At 40.0% G+C, this 17650-nt stretch overlaps 1 protein-coding gene across 1 annotated transcript in view; it reads left to right on the top strand.

Moving 5' to 3' along the window:
• Window positions 1-17650, top strand: part of ARPC1A (actin related protein 2/3 complex subunit 1A) — a 36570-nt gene that overhangs the window by 4202 nt on the left and 14718 nt on the right. The window contains exons 2-3 of the mRNA XM_041749849.1: window positions 2712-2804; window positions 8712-8816. Coding sequence (XP_041605783.1) covers window positions 2741-2804; window positions 8712-8816 — 169 coding nt within the window. The 5' untranslated portion in view covers window positions 2712-2740. The remainder of the gene's footprint in view (window positions 1-2711; window positions 2805-8711; window positions 8817-17650) is intronic.

Genomic DNA, 17650 nt, shown 5'->3' with positions numbered 1-17650 from the left:
TTCTGCTTTCCACTGAGATTGATTTTTGCTTTATCTGCTGAACTCTGATCACTTCATAACCTTCTGGTGTCCTTTCCATTTGTTTCCTATTTACATGAGAATTCCTATCGTACAATTCAGACTCCACCCTGGGTTAAACACTTGTGCTGAAGTGGATTGAAATTTCAGTGTTCTGTGAGTGCCTTTTAGAAATAATAAAGGGATGGGGGATCTTGCTGCTTTAAAAAAAAAAAAAATCTCATTTCAGGTAATGGTTGCCTCTTTGGTGGCTTTGGTTTGGGTGTCTATGAAATAGAAAAATTTTTTAAAGATTTTATTTATTTATTCATGAGAGACACACAGAAAGGCAGAGACGTGAGCAGAGGGAGAAGCAGGCTCCCTGTCAGGAGCCCAATGTGGGTCTCCATCCCAGGACCCCGGGATCATGACTTGAGCCAAAGGCAGATGCTCAACCACTGAGCCACCCAGGCGCCCCGAAATAGAGAATTTTATTTGATTTTTAATTTAATGATGTGTCACAGATTCCTGCTTTTCATTTTCATTAAAAAGTTTAAAGAGCAATGTAAACAAACACCTGTAAAATGTACCCTCTGTGTAGATTTATGTTAACATTTTGCCAGGTTTGCTCCTTGTATATCTACTTGTCGTCCTGAACTACTGAAAATAAATTACGGAAAACCACCCCTAAACATTTCACTCTTAAACACTTTATCATCTTTATCTCCTAAGAGTTAGAACATGCTCCTATGTAACCGCAAACAGGTATAGTTAAGACATTTAAAATAATTCCAATTGTTATGTAGTATGTAGTACAAATTGATATTTTCCTTATTGTATAAAATGAGTCTTTTATGACTTTTTTTAAGATTTTCTTTATTCATGAGAGACATGGAGAGAGAGGCAGAGAGACACAGGCAGAGGAAGAAGCAGGCTCTATGCAGGGAGCCCGATGTGGGACTCGATCGCAGGACTCCAGGACCATGGCCTGGGCTGAAGGCAGGCGCCAAACCCCTGAGCCACCCAGGGATCCCTTTTTATGACTATTTTAAAAATATAGATCATGGGACACCTGGGTGGCTCAGTGGTTGAGTGTCTGCCTTTGGCTCGGGGCGTGATCCTGGAATCCAGTCCCACATTGGGCTTCCTGCATGGAGCTTGATTCTCCCTCTACCTGTGTCTCTGCCTCTCTCTCTGTCTGTCTCTAATGAATAAATAAAATCTTTAAAAATAAATAAATAAATTTTTTTAAGAGAAAACGGAAACATATTTTCATTACCTATAACATTTGTGCTGCATAACTAATCCCTTGAGGTCCCTGTCTGGGGATGAGTCCCACATCAGGCTACCTACAGGGAGCCTGCTTCTCTCTCTGCCTGTGTCTCTGTCTCTGTGTCTCTCATAAATAAATAAAATCTTAAAAAAAAAATCCACTCCTCTTTATTTCCTTTAAACAGAGAAGTAGAAAAAGAAAGAAAGAAAGAAAACAAGGAAGTAGGTCTAGATTTTTATTGGATTTATTTATTTATTTATTTTTAAAGATTTTATTTATTCATGATAGATACAGAGAGAGAGAGAGAGGCAGAGAGACCGGCAGAGGGAGAAGCAGGCTCCACACAGGGAGCCCGAAGCAGGACTCGATCCCAGGACTCCAGGATCACGCCCTGGGCCAAAGGCAAGCACTGAACCACTGAGCCACCCAGGGATCCCCTAGATTTTTATTGGATTTAGAGCAAATATGTTTGGCAGAAATATTTGACAGATGGGTTGCCATATTATTAGGTTTCTCCAGGATAGTCTTGTGATCTGTTATAACAACATAACTAATAGTGTCTCTTTTTGCTTTCTTAAACATATTCTGGTCTGGTTGATAAATTAGTGGTCACTATTTCTAAATGATCATGTGCACTTCATGTTTCCTCCCATCAGGAAGCCCATCAGATTTGATTATTCTGCTCTTTTTTTTTTTTTTTTAAGATTTTATTTATTTATTCATGAGAGACCCACAGAGAGAGAGAGAGAGAGAGAGAGAGGGAAGCAGAGACACAGGGAGAGGGAGAAGCAGGCTCCATGCAGGGAGCCGGACATGGGAGTCTATCCCGGTTCTCCAGGATCAGGCCCCGGGCTGAAGGCAGCGCTAAACCGCTGAGCCACCTGGACTGCTCACTGCTCTTTTTTTTTTTTTAATTTATTTTTATTTATTTATGAGAGAGAGAGAAGCAGAGACACAGGCAGAGGAGAGAGAGAACCGGGCTCCATGCCAGGAGCCCAACACAGGACTTGATCCCGGGACTCCAGGATCGCGCCCTGGGCCAAAGCCAGGCGCCAAACCACTGAGCCACCCAGGGATCCCCAGCCCACTGCTCTTTTTGATGATAAATGCGATTCTTTGGTTAAGATGGTGACTGCCAGAGTTTTTTGTTGTGAAGGCTCATTTTTCTCTTTTAAATTAGTAAGTAATCTGTGAGATGATAATTTGAGACTGTGAATATCCTGTATCCCAACAATCTTTAACTTATAGTTTTTGAGTCCCTTGATGGCCTTTGGCAGAATAAAGTATACATTGGTAATTACAGTGCTTGTGGTATTTAAGTGATTAAGTTTTGACTTTGAGATTGATTTTTTCATCGAACAGTAATGTTTTATTTGTCCCTAGACAACCGAAATTGTTTTGCCTCCCATTTTAAATGCTTTTTTTCTGTTGCTTATTACAGCTTTCTATCCTTTGAAAACACTAAGAATAATGTCCCTGCATCAGTTTTTACTAGAGCCAATCACCTGTCATGCCTGGAACAGGGATCGTACCCGTAAGTATGCTATTAACTTTACTTCCTTATTTTGGTGCCCTTGATATTTTTAGATGTAGGCACTTTTTTAGGGATCACATATTTGTTTCACATGTGAAGAGAGCACGGACATGAATTCGGAAGGAAACTAGGTCAGTTGTTTGGTTTATAGATAAGAGAAACCAAGGCCTAGAGTTTCCAGTAGAAGGAAGTAGTGGTTGATGTCAGAGCCATCACTAGATCTAAGCCTTCTGGCTCCATGTCCATATCTTTTTCCCCAGTACCAGTTGGAAAATGGTTTATGTCAGAGGGATCTTTCATTGCCTTAAGAAACCAGTGTCTGGAATGGTTGTATAATGTCACAGTCATCCAGCATTTAGTCAGACTACTAGGACCTAGGAATAAGCTATTACAGAGGTGTATACTTATTCCTGATGTACTAAGAGCAGTCTTAGCTAATATTTACTGTATTATTTGTAATAAGCTTGAGTTTCTCGTTTTCTTGCTCCAACCAACTACAGTGGGATAGAGAAGACTCTTAGGGGATGCCTGGGTGGCTTAGCGGTTGGGCGCCTGCCTTCGGCCCAGGGTGTGATCCTGGAGTCCCAGGATCGAGCCCCACATCAGGCTTCCTGGATGGAGCCTGCTTCTCCCTCTGCCTGTCTGTGTCTCTGCCTGCCTTTCTCTCTCTCTCTCCCTCTGTGTGTGTCTCTCTCTCTCAAATAAATAAATTAAATAGATAAATAAATAAATAAATAAATAAAATCTTTAAGAGAGAGAGAGAGAGAGAGAGAGAGAGAGAGAAGACTCTCAGAAATAGGCACAGTACAACAAGCAAAGTGATAGTATGTATGCAGGAGGCCAAAAAAAAAAAAAATCCTAAAAACAGAAGTGTAGTAGTATGCCCATAAGTTATTTTAAAACTTTTTTTTTTTTTTTAATTTATGATAGAGAGAAAGAGAGAGAGGCAGAGACACAGGCAGAGGGAGAAGCAGGCTCCATGCACCGGGAGCCCGACGTGGGATTCGATCCCGGGTCTCCAGGATCGCGCCCTGGGCCAAAGGCAGGCGCTAAACCGCTGCGCCACCCAGGGATCCCTTTATTTTTTAAACTTAAATTATATTCACTTCTTTAAAATAAAGCTTTATTGAGATATAATTTGCATAACATAAAATTCACCCATTTAAAAGATGTGTGAGCAGTTTTTAATATATTCACAGTTATGAAATAATACTACTATCTAGTTTCAGAGTATTTTCTGTCACTCCAAAAAGACTGGAACACCTGGGTGGCTCAGCAGTTTGGCGCCTGCCTTCGGCCCAGGGTGTGATCCTGGAGACCCGGGATCGAGTCCCACGTTGGGCTCCCTGCATGGAGCCTGCTTCTCTCTCTGCCTCTCTCTCGGTATCTCTCATTAATAAATAAATAAAGTCTTTAAAAAAAAAAAAAAAGACATTAGCAGTTATTACCCATTAGAAGTTTTGCTCAAAACTTCCAGTCTTGGGGATCCCTGGGTGGCTCAGCAGTTTAGCGCCTGCCTTCGGCCCAGGGCGTGATCCTGAAGGCCTGAGATCGAGTCCCACATCGGGCTCCCTGCATGGAGCCTGCTTCTCCTTCTGCCTGTGTCTCTGCCTCTCTCTCCCTCTCTCTGTGTATCTCATGAATGGATAAATAAAATCTTAAACAAAACAAAACAAAAAAAACATCCAGTCTTGGGTGCCTGGGTGGCTCAGTGGTTGTGTGGCTACCTTTGCCTCGGGTCACAACCCCGGGGTTCTGAGATTGAGTCCTGCATCCAGCTGTCTGCGGGAAACCTGCCTTTCCCTCTGCCTATGTCTCTGCTCTCCCCCCCCCCCCCATGTCTCTCATGAATTAATAAATAAAATCTTAAAAAAAAAAAAGTCTTCAACAACTACTCATTCTTGTCTGCATGGATTTGCATATTCTGGACATTTGTACAAGTGGAATCATACAATATGTGGCTTTTTCCATCTAGCTTCTTTCACTGACTATAATGTTGCAAGGTTTATCCATGTTGTTCCATGTACAAGTACTTTATTCCCTTTTATAGTCGAATAATACTGTACAGACATACTTTTTTTTTTTTTTTTTTTGAGATTTATCTATTTTAGAGAGACTGTGTGTGCACAAATCCAAGTTAGGGGAAGGGCGGGGCGGGGAGGAGAATCTTCAAGCAAACTCCCTGCTGAGTGTAGTCCAACTTGTGAGATAGACCCCCAACCTGAGATCATGACCTGATCCGAAATCAAGAGCCAGATGCCTAACTGAGCCACCCAGGCACCCCCTAGACATACCATATTTTCATCAGTTTATTCATTAGTTGGATGGACATGGAGCTGTTACCACTTTTTGGCTATTATGAATAATGCTGCTGTGAACATTCACATACCAGTTTTTATGTGGACACGTTTTCATTTCCCTTGAGTTTATACCTAGGAGTTGAATTTCTGGGTCATATGGTAACTATGTTTAACATTTTGTGGAGCGGCCCTGCTGTTTTATATAAGATGTGAAGTAGGGGGCCCATTCATCCTTTTGAATGTGACTCTCCAGTTGTCCCAACACCATTTGTTAAAGGCTACTTTCTCTTCACTGAACTGTCTTGGTACCCTTGTCAATAATAAATTGAGTGTAAATGTGAAGGTTTATTGAACTCTCAATTCTGTTCCATTGATCTTATGTCTATCCTAATGTCAGGACCACATTGTCTTGGTTACTGTAGCTTTGTAGTAAGTTTTGTAATTGCAAAGTGTGAGTTCCAACTTTGTGTTTCTTTCTCAAGATTCTTCTGGCTCTTCTAGGCCCCTTGCATTTCCATATGAATTTAAGGGTCAGCTTATTAATTTCTGCAAAAAAGCAAATTGAGAATTTGATAGAGATTGCTTTCAATCTACCATGTAGATTGAAACTTAACAAGATGGTAAATCTAAAGCTTCTGTTTTGTGATCATCTCACAGAGCTTTATAGCTGAGTTTCCTATGTCTTCTGTCTCTATGTTCCCATGGAAAAATGGGTTTTTGGAGTATTTCCAATTATTTTTAGTACAAAGTTCATATTGTTCTCAAACTACTTGATAAACTGAATATTTTAAGTTAGATTTTTGTTATAATTTAAAATTTGTAGCATTTTTGAGGTTTAGATTTGGATTTGACTTTTGAAATCCCTGTGAGCATCTTAGAAATTTAGGGAAATATGTATAACTGATTTTGAGAAAGTACTTAAAGACTTAGGATTTTAGAGCTAGATACTTATCTGGTTCCACAGTTTCATTTGTAAAACAGATGTTAACTTTCCTAAGGAGGGAAAGGAAAGGTAATAGAGTAGAAGGTGGGAGCTAGTAAATGATTGCTCTAAAGTGTGGATCAGGGGATTCCTGGATGGCTCAGCGGTTTGGCGCCTGCCTTTGGCCCAGGGTGCGATCCTGGAGTCCTGGGATCGAGTCCCGCGTCAGGCTCCTGGCATGGAGCCTGCTTCTCCCTCTGCCTGGGTCTCTCTGTCTCTCTCTCTCTCTCTATGTCTATCATGAATAAATAAATAAAACCTTTAAAAAAAAGAAAAGTCTGGATCATAGATCCTAATTTTAATTTTAAGAAATCAGTGTTTTGGGGATGCCTGGGTGGCTCAACAGGATAGCACCTGCCTTTAGCCCAGAGCATGGTCCTCGGGTCCCAGGATCAAGTCCCACATTGGGCTCCTTGCATGGAGCCTGCTTCCCCCTCTGCCTGTGTCTCTGCCTCTCTTTCTGGATCTCTCATGAATAAATAAATATTTTTTTAAAAAAACTGTTTTTCTTTTTGTTTTGTTTTAATACTTTATTCATTTGATAGAGACAGAAAGAACAAGCAGAGAGGGGGAAAGAGAAGCAGACTCCCTGATGAGCAAGGAGCGTGATATAGGGCTCAATCCTAGGACCCTGGGATCATGATCTGAGCCACCCAGGCACCCTTTTTTGTTTGTTTGTTTGTTTTAATGAGTGAACTATAAAGGAGGAAAAATCAATATAAATTTAAATGAAATCTATCATATATATGTATATTCTTAATATTTCAAATCGATCCAAGAGATTTCTCTTAAAAAACAATTTTAAGGGGATCCCTGGGTGGCACAGCGGTTTGGCGCCTGCCTTTGGCCCAGGGCGCGATCCTGGAGACCCGGGATCGAATCCCACATCAGGCTCCCGGTGCATGGAGCCTGCTTCTCCCTCCGCCTGTGTCTCTGCCTCTCTCTCTCTCTCTGTGACTATCATAAATAAATAAAAAATTAAAAAAAAAAAAAAAAAAGAATTTTAAAAAACAATTTTAAGGGGATCCCTGGGTGGCACAGCGGTTTGGCGCCTGCCTTTGGCCCAGGGCACGATCCTGGAGACCTGGGATCGAATCCCACATCGGGCTCCCGGTGCATGGAGCCTGCTTCTCCCTCTGCCTGTGTCTCTGCCTCTCTCTCTCTGTGACTATCATAAATAAATAAAAATTAAAAAAAAAAAAAAAAACAATTTTAGGGGTACCTGGGTGGATCAGTGGTTGAGCGTCTGCCTTTGGTTCAGTCATGATTCTGGGGTCCTAGGATGGAGTTCCTCATTGGGCTACCTGCAGGGAGCCTCCTTCTCTCTCTGCCTATGTCTCCGCCTCTCTCTGTGTCTCTCATGAATAAATAAATCTTTAAAAAATTTTTTTTTTTAATTTTGCGATTCATACTGGCTTTATTATAAAGGAAAGCTTTGATGTATTATATGAGCAGAATCAAGGGTTTTTTTGATAAATTAATGGTTCCAACCTGGGTCCATGTAGCAGTAATGAAAACAGCTATTGTCAATGTTTCAGAAATTGTAATAGAAAGTAAATATTTATTGCTAATAATGTTGGACAGGTGAACTAAAATGAAATGTCATATATATTTACTATGGGTTAAAAATTATATCACCAAAGTATGATAACATTGTTTAATTCTTACTAGTTAGAATCTTAACAATTGTATATATCTTTAATAAAATGAATTTTTATTTTTTTATTTTTAAGATTTTGTTTGTTTATTCATGAGAGACACAGAGAGAGTGAGAGAGAGAGGCAGAGACAGAGGGAGAAGCAGGCTCCCCACAAGGAGGCTGATGTGGGACACGATCCTGGATCCCAGGATCAGGACCTGAGCTGAAGGCAGACACTCAACCACTGAGCCATCCAGGCATCCCAATAAAATGAATTTTTAAATTCAAGTTTTCTGCAAAACATTTTAAAATATGGTTTCCAAGTAGAGGTAAAAATCATAAAAGGAATTTTTCAGGCAGCCCGGGTGGCTCAGTGGTTTAGCACCGCCTTCAGTCCAGGGTGTGATCCTGGAGACCCGGGATCGAGTCCCGCGTCGGGTTTCCTGCATGGAGCCTGCTTCTCCCTCTGCCTGTGTCTGTGCCTCTCTCTCTCTCTCTCTCTGTGTCTCTCATGAATAAATAAATAAAATATTTTTTTAAAAAAAGAAGGAATTTTTCGGGGTGAATATTAGGAACTTTTTTTAAAGATTTTATTTATTTATTCATGAGAGAGAGAGAGAGGCAAAGGGAGAAGCAGACTCCCCACAGGGGAGCCTGATGTGGGACTTGATCCCTGGACCCCGGGATCACACCCTGAGCTGAAGGCAGATGCTCAGCCACTGAGCCACCCAGATGTCCTGGGAACCATTTTTTAAAAACATTTCTTAGTCCTTCCCTTGAACCTAGTTTTAAAATGCTGACCTTTGGGATACCTGGCTGGCTCATTTGGTGGAGCATGCAACTCTTGATCTTGGGGTCATGAATTTGAGCCCCATGTTGAGTATAGAGATGACTTAAATAAAGAAAAATCTTAAAAAAAAAACAAACTATACTTTCTTGGTAACAGTTTCAACTTTAGGTGTTAACTGTTGACTTTGTCTCTCCAGAGATTGCTCTTAGCCCCAATAATCATGAAGTCCACATCTATAAGAAGAACGGGAGCCAGTGGGTAAAAGCTCATGAACTTAAGGAGCACAACGGACACATCACAGGTAAAGAAAGACAACCGTGAGCTTAGTGTGATACTTGCAAATCAAGCACTCTTCCATTCAGTAAAGAGCCTGTTAAAGTAAGTCTGCCACAATATTTAAAGTTGTGCAGCATTTACTGAGTTTTATTTAGAAAACTTGAGAAAATATCATCATAGTGATCTCAGTTTTTAAGTGCTTCTTTTAGCCCAGCTGGTCCCCTGCACTCCACTAATATATGGAAAACACTTATCCTACTCTAAGGAGTGAAGAGCTTAGATGAGGTGATGAGATGAGAAAGTGAAAACTAGACATCTAAGGCATCAGCTGTGTGAAAACGTTAGCCACATTGTGTTCTCAAGTGCTGAGGGGATGCAGTGTCTTCCAGAAGCTTTCTGTATGTTGTTTGTGGGGCGAGGAAGACATTCCAAAATATTGAAAAGGACAAAGAGTAATGTAACAAGCACTCACATTACGACCACTTGGAATTAACAACTGCCAAGAAACAGAGCTTTAATAATATAAATAGGAGTATTATTCGAGATTATGGTACAGTCCCTCCCACCACCAGTCCTGTTCCTGTCCCCCTGAAGCAGTCTGTAATTTGCTATGACATTGTCACAGTTCATTTTTAATACTTTTACATACACATATACATATTCATATGTAATCTTTAGTACTTTTGGGTGGTGTGTTTTGTTTTGTTTTTTTTTATGATAGTCACAGAGAGAGAGAGAGGCAGAGACACAGGCAGAGGGAGAAGCAGGCTCCATGCACCGGGAGCCCGATGTGGGATTCGATCCTGGGTCTCCAGGATCGCGCCCTGGGCCAAAGGCAGGCGCCAAACCGCTGCGCCACCCAGGGATCCCCATGGCTGGTGTGTTAAAGTGCTATATAAATGGCATCATGTGCATCTCCAGCTTGCTTTTGCGTTCATGTTGTTCCTAAGCTCTATGTGGATCAAGTTTATTCCTTTTAACCACTGTTTATTTACTCTGTTTTCTCCACTGAAGGACAGTTAGGCTCTTTGCAGTTTTTCCTTATTATAGTGAAGTGCTAAATCGAGCATCCTTGTGCAGATCTCTTTGTGCATGCGTGAATGTTTGCATATGGCAAATTTGTTGTACCACCGGGGTGTGCACATCCTCAACTTTACTAGGCATGGTCATATTGCCTGCATCCTGGCCCCCCTGTATGGGAGTGCTTATTTCCCCCATCCCACACATACTTTATTTGATCAGATGGTCTGATGAGTGAAAGGTGTGTCTCTAGAAGTTGCATTTTCCTGATTAATAGAAAAGTTGAGCATATTTTTTGATGTTTATTAGCCAACTGGGTTTCTTTCTCAGACTTTACTGTTCATTATTCCTGACCATTTTTCCATTGAGTTTTTTTTTTTCCTTGTTGATTCATAGAGGAGAGGATCTTAAAGCATTAACTCTAAGGCAGATTCCCAAGTGTACATTAGCTTTCATCTTTGACAAAAACTATCGATGACTAGAAGGATAAAGATGGCGACCAGAGCAGTGCCGAGTTTCATTAAGCAGGTGTTAAATAAGGGAGGTTGGAAGAGTAAGAGATAAAAACAGTTTCTGTAATGGTTTGCAGAATTCAGTGAACCAAATCCTGATACTAAATTTCAAGAGAATGAATTGCTTTTTTGTGAAGTGATACTGGGCTATTTTTAAAAGGACATATCCACTTACTGTTCTGTTCAGAAAGAATTCTTGTTCCTTGATCCTTACCATTATTATTTTTTCTTTATCCATTTTCTGGCAGAGTTGATTTAGCCTCTTGCTTTGAATAGTTCGGTCAAGCATGTCACAACTTATTCATAACTTTTCAATTACAAATTTCTCACTGCAGTCTTGGATTTTCCCTCTCTTTGCAGTGACGTTTGCTCTCAAGTGGGTGGCAAAGCAACTGATAATGATTTTTTTTTTTTTTTTTTTTTTTTTTAGTTGTGACCCTGGAATTTTACCTCTAAACCGCCAACATATACTAATGAGCTTAAAGATATCCTTCCGCCAACCAGGGAAAAACAGCATGTTTTGACTTGCATCCTTTCCATTATATTCTCCTGCAGAAACTCATGACCATCCCTTCTTGTTTTTACCAGTGATTTGAATGTGATGTTAGTGAGCATCAGGAGCTAACTGACTATATTACTGAGCCAGCATGAAAGATATAATTTATAATTTCTATTTTTGTTACTATTGCTTTCCCATGACCTTATTTCTATTAGGTTTAGCCTATTTTCTTTACATTCGCTTGCCAGTGGCCGTGTGGCCTAAAAATAAGAACATTCATATTTTTTTAAAAATTTATTTATTCAAAAATAAATAAATAAAATTTATTTATTCATAGAGACACACACACACAGAGAGGCAGAGACACAGGCAGAAGGAGAAGCAGGCACCATGCAGGGAGCCCGATGTGGGACTCGATCCAGGGTCTCCAGGATCATGCCCTAGGCTGCAGGCGGCGCTAAACCGCTGGGCCACCAGGGCTGCCCAACATTCATATTTTAAATTGGAATTTTAGTGTTAGGAAGTACTGTGGGGGTTTTTGTTTTGTTTTGTTTTTTTAAGATTTTATTTATTCATGAGAGACACACAGAGAAGGAGAAGCAGGCCCCATGCAGGGAGCCTGACGTGGGACTTGATCCTGGGCCTCCAGGATCACGCCCTGGGCCGAAGGCAGGTGTTAAACCGCTGAGCCATAAAAAAATTAAAAAAAAAAAAAAAAAAAAAAACGCAGCGGTTTGGCGCCTGCCTTTGGCCCAGGGTGTGATCCTGGAGACCCGGGATTGAATCCCACATCGGGCTCCCGGTGCATGAAGCCTGCTTCTCCCTCTGCCTGTGTCTCTGCCTCTCTCTCTCTCTCTCTGTGACTATCATAAGTAAATTAAAAAATTTAAAAAAATTAAAAATAAAAAAATAAACCGCTGAGCCACCCAGGGATCCCCGTTAGGAAGTACTTTTAAGGGCAACCCGGGTGGCTCAGCAGTTTAGCACTGCCTTAAGCCCAGGGTGTGACCCTGGAGACCTGGGATCGAGTCCCACGTCGGGCTCCTTGCATGGGGACTGTTGGTCTCTCTGCCTGTGTCTCTGCCTCTCTCTCTCTCTCTCTCTCTCTTGCTTTCTCTCACTTTCATGAATAAATAAATAAATAAAATCTTAAAAAAAAAATAAAAAGGAAGTACTTTAAAGTGAGAAAAGGCTAAAGTAAAGGCCAAAGAAATAGCCAAAAAAAGTGAAATACTTAGTCATGTTCTTTTTTCTCCTCGGCTTCTCTTTTGAAATTCTTTGAACTTGGGCCTGTTTTCATCCAAATGCTCAAATGACATTTTTTTTTTTAGATCTGAAAAAACTGTTGTTGGAAAAATCTAAATATAACTGTGGCAAGGGACCAAGGATCAAACATATTTTCTCAGAAAGATAGTAACTACAGGGGAAAAAAAAATCTTCTGAAGATTTCTAGAAGAAAAGACCAGTCGGTACTACAGAGAAAAAGAGTATGGTTAACATCAAAGATATCAGAGCCCTGGTGTTTGTTTCTTTGAGTTTCTTTTTTTGTGTGTGTGTGTTAAAAGTGATCACTCTTCAAAAAACATCTTACTATGGACATTTTAAACAGATAGCATTAAAAAGGCAGAATAATGTAGTATACCCACCATCACCCAGATTCAGCAGTTACCACCTCACAGCCAACCTTGTACAGTTTTTTTTTCTCCTCCTTGTACAGTTTGGAAGCACATCCCAGACACTGTATCATTTTATATTTCAGTTTGTGTCTTCAAAAGAGAAGGACTCTTCTTTAAAGATAAGAACTCTTCTTTTCAATAATAACAAATACAATAGTTTGGGTTTTGTTTTGTTTTGTTTGTTTTTAAGATTTCACTTATTTATTCATGAGAGACACACAGAGAGAGGCAGAGACATAGGCAGAGGGAGAAGCAGGCTCCATGCAGGGAGCCCAATGTGGGACTTGATCCTGGACCCCAGGATCACGCACTGAGCCAAAGGCAGATGCTCAACTGCTGATCCACCCAGGCATCCCAGCTATGACCCTTTTTACAGCTTCCATATTTAAATGAAAATTATAGCAGTAGACTATAAGAATGAAACAAAGCAGAAGACGGTCCTTTCTATTTTTTTAGAGTATGAATCTATTGATTTTTTTTAAATGCCTCATGCTTAAACACCTCAGGAATTCTCATCAAACATGTAGGTGTTTTTTTTTTAAATTTTATTTATTTATGATAGGCACACAGTGAGAGAGAGAGAGAGGCAGAGACATAGGCAGAGGGAGAAGCAGGCTCCATGCACCGGGAGCCTGACGTGGGATTCGATCCCGAGTCTCCAGGATCGCGCCCTGGGCCAAAGGCAGGCGCTAAACCGCTGCGCCACCCAGGGATCCCCATGTAGGTGTTTAATCAGCATGGTGATCATATGGAATAAAGGGTAAAATTTTAGATTGTCAAAATCATCACAAAATCACTGAGCTTTCTCATTACAAGGTGGTATTTTGGATATTAGGGGACCCATTTGTTTTCTTTGCTGTGTAACAAATACTACAAATTACCAGCCTAACCAAAACACATTGATTATCTCACAATTTTTGTGGGTCAAGTAGCTGGGCATGGCTTACCTGGGACCCCGACTTAGGGTCTCACAAGTTGTAATCAAGCTGTCAGTCAGGGATGAGTTCTCATCAGAGGCTTGACCAAGGGAAGGATCCACTTCCAAGTTCCTTCAGGTTGTTGGTGGTAGAATTCATTTCCTAGCAGCTGTAAGATTCGTGTAATCTTGTCCACTAATTGTGTACATCTAATCATCTTTCCAGCATTCCATTGGTTAGAAGCAAGTCACAGGTCCTGCCCATACCCACAGGGAAGGGATTTCCCTAGGGTCTGCCCACCATAGTAGTTTCAAAGACTTGCTTCCAATTGTCAAGAAACTTGTAATCAAGTTAAGAAAACAACACATTTCATAAAAATAACAATATTTTGCCTAACACTTTGGGGAATTTATCATAGGGAGATCATTTTAACCAGAACAAAAAAGTGTGTTCCTGAATGTTTATTCCAATGTTATCTATTTTTTTTTCAATGTTATCTATTTTAATAAATGATTGGAGACTAACAAAACATTCAACAATGAGATGTTTTAGGGAATTATGATAGATCACTGTTCTGAAATAATCTGTAACCGGTACTAATTTATAAAAGGGAGTAGAAAATGTTTGTCATAATATTAATATCATTTTGGGGGAGAAATGTATATGTACATGAGAATGGGGGTGGGGCTTTGTTTACCTCCTGCACATCCCTTTGTGATGTTTCTTTGTGGGTATTGCTTTTGTAGTTAAAAATAAAACTTAAAATCCAATAAAGAGGGCTGCAAAACTATCCTATAATTAATGGATTTACAAAGTATACATTACTTAGAATACAGTCCCCCATATCTTTTTCCCCTCAGTGATACAAATAATTGAGCAGACTATTCCTGTAGGTGAAAGAATGAATGAACTCTTCATACAACTAAAGTCACTGTGAGTTATGACCAATGGAAACTTTGATTTTCATTCATCCTTTTTCCGTTTACATGTTAAGAATGTTAATGATTAATATTTTAATGGTTAATAAGAATTTATTAGTTGGGACACATGGATGGCTCAGTCAGTTAAATATCTGACTCAGACCCTGACCTCAGGGTTGTGAGTTCAAGCCCTGTGTTGGACATGAGCCTACTTAAAAAAAAAAAAAAATATATATATATATATATATATATATATATATATATATATATATATATATAAGTGACATTTCTGTGTATTCAATGTGGAATTATATTTATAGGAAATACTTCATCATGTAACTATAAAATGACTGAGACATAGCAGATTTTACTCTGGATATGTAATAAACTGATAATGACTTTGAGATCCCTCACAGCCACCAAATAAGTAAAAATCTGGTCAAATATGAAAAGTAAACCTTATTTTCAGACACATATTTAGATCTTTTCCTAGTTTAGATGCAGAGATACTCAAGGACTCTTTCTAGAACCTGTATCATACAGAAAAGGTATTTAGGTTAAATGACAGTGACCCTCAGAAGAATATATAATGAGTCACAATTTACATTTTTCTCTCTGTTTACTGAAGATTAGTTTTATCCCGATGTTGTTTTATTTAGATGTCATGTAGCAGATTTTTAGTTAATATCATGGAGTGAGGTCTGTTAATGAATAAAGGTACTTTTAAACCCCCCCACACACACACACACACAAATCTAATAAAAGGTTGGGGGAGAAGGTTTTTATACCAGGTAACTTGAGAAACCTTTGAATGGATAGTAGAATGCCCCTGTTTAGTTTTGTAATCTCCACAATCCTAAAACAGCTCTATTCTACCTGGCTTCATGGAGGATCCTGTTTTCGAACTTTACAGACAAACCTTGCCTTGTGTGAAATGATGATCAGGACCCTAGATGGGGGAAAGGATGGGACTGGGGAGGAAGATCCCATGCCCACAGCTAGCCCTGCCGGCAGTACCCACCTGGCTGTTTCATGTCTCTTGTCATTGGCCAGGCAAAACACATGACACTGCTTCTCACTTGCAGGTATCGACTGGGCTCCCAAAAGTGACCGCATCGTCACTTGTGGGGCAGACCGCAATGCCTATGTCTGGAGTCAGAAAGATGGGTGTCTGGAAGCCAACCCTGGTGATCCTGAGAATTAATCGTGCAGCGACTTTTGTCAAGTGGGTCCCCGCTAGAGAACAAATTTGCTGTGGGAAGCGGAGCACGACTCATTTCTGTTTGTTACTTCGAGTCTGAAATGACTGGTGAGCAATATCTGAGTATTTTTTATTTCTCTCAGTGGAATTCTACATTTGGAGCACTGTGTTCTCTGGTGACTTCTTGAGGCACTGGGTGAAGGCTTGACTATAACTTCAGTTTTTCCTCATCTGGAGATTTTTTTTTTTTCTCCTCTGAAGATCTCCATTTCCTCTGAGCATTTTTCCTTCTCCATGCTACATTCAGTCAAATCTCCCATGTTTCTCATGTCAATATAAGAACTCTTCTTTTCAATAATAACAAATACAATAGTTTGGGTTTTGTTTTGTTTTGTTTGTTTTTAAGATTTCACTTATTTATTCATGAGAGACACACAGAGAGAGGCAGAGACATAGGCAGAGGGAGAAGCAGGCTCCATGCAGGGAGCCCAATGTGGGACTTGATCCTGGACCCCAGGATCACGCACTGAGCCAAAGGCAGATGCTCAACTGCTGATCCACCCAGGCATCCCAGCTATGACCCTTTTTACAGCTTCCATATTTAAATGAAAATTATAGCAGTAGACTATAAGAATGAAACAAAGCAGAAGACGGTCCTTTCTATTTTTTTAGAGTATGAATCTATTGATTTTTTTTAAATGCCTCATGCTTAAACACCTCAGGAATTCTCATCAAACATGTAGGTGTTTTTTTTTTAAATTTTATTTATTTATGATAGGCACACAGTGAGAGAGAGAGAGAGGCAGAGACATAGGCAGAGGGAGAAGCAGGCTCCATGCACCGGGAGCCTGACGTGGGATTCGATCCCGAGTCTCCAGGATCGCGCCCTGGGCCAAAGGCAGGCGCTAAACCGCTGCGCCACCCAGGGATCCCCATGTAGGTGTTTAATCAGCATGGTGATCATATGGAATAAAGGGTAAAATTTTAGATTGTCAAAATCATCACAAAATCACTGAGCTTTCTCATTACAAGGTGGTATTTTGGATATTAGGGGACCCATTTGTTTTCTTTGCTGTGTAACAAATACTACAAATTACCAGCCTAACCAAAACACATTGATTATCTCACAATTTTTGTGGGTCAAGTAGCTGGGCATGGCTTACCTGGGACCCCGACTTAGGGTCTCACAAGTTGTAATCAAGCTGTCAGTCAGGGATGAGTTCTCATCAGAGGCTTGACCAAGGGAAGGATCCACTTCCAAGTTCCTTCAGGTTGTTGGTGGTAGAATTCATTTCCTAGCAGCTGTAAGATTCGTGTAATCTTGTCCACTAATTGTGTACATCTAATCATCTTTCCAGCATTCCATTGGTTAGAAGCAAGTCACAGGTCCTGCCCATACCCACAGGGAAGGGATTTCCCTAGGGTCTGCCCACCATAGTAGTTTCAAAGACTTGCTTCCAATTGTCAAGAAACTTGTAATCAAGTTAAGAAAACAACACATTTCATAAAAATAACAATATTTTGCCTAACACTTTGGGGAATTTATCATAGGGAGATCATTTTAACCAGAACAAAAAAGTGTGTTCCTGAATGTTTATTCCAATGTTATCTATTTTTTTTTCAATGTTATCTATTTTAATAAATGATTGGAGACTAACAAAACATTCAACAATGAGATGTTTTAGGGAATTATGATAGATCACTGTTCTGAAATAATCTGTAACCGGTACTAATTTATAAAAGGGAGTAGAAAATGTTTGTCATAATATTAATATCATTTTGGGGGAGAAATGTATATGTACATGAGAATGGGGGTGGGGCTTTGTTTACCTCCTGCACATCCCTTTGTGATGTTTCTTTGTGGGTATTGCTTTTGTAGTTAAAAATAAAACTTAAAATCCAATAAAGAGGGCTGCAAAACTATCCTATAATTAATGGATTTACAAAGTATACATTACTTAGAATACAGTCCCCCATATCTTTTTCCCCTCAGTGATACAAATAATTGAGCAGACTATTCCTGTAGGTGAAAGAATGAATGAACTCTTCATACAACTAAAGTCACTGTGAGTTATGACCAATGGAAACTTTGATTTTCATTCATCCTTTTTCCG

The sequence above is a fragment of the Vulpes lagopus genome, chromosome 3 (genome assembly GCF_018345385.1).
Source record: "Vulpes lagopus strain Blue_001 chromosome 3, ASM1834538v1, whole genome shotgun sequence".
NCBI lineage: Eukaryota > Metazoa > Chordata > Mammalia > Carnivora > Canidae > Vulpes > Vulpes lagopus.
Note: the sequence above shows the minus strand (reverse complement) of the source record. Positions and strands in the feature narration are given on the sequence as shown.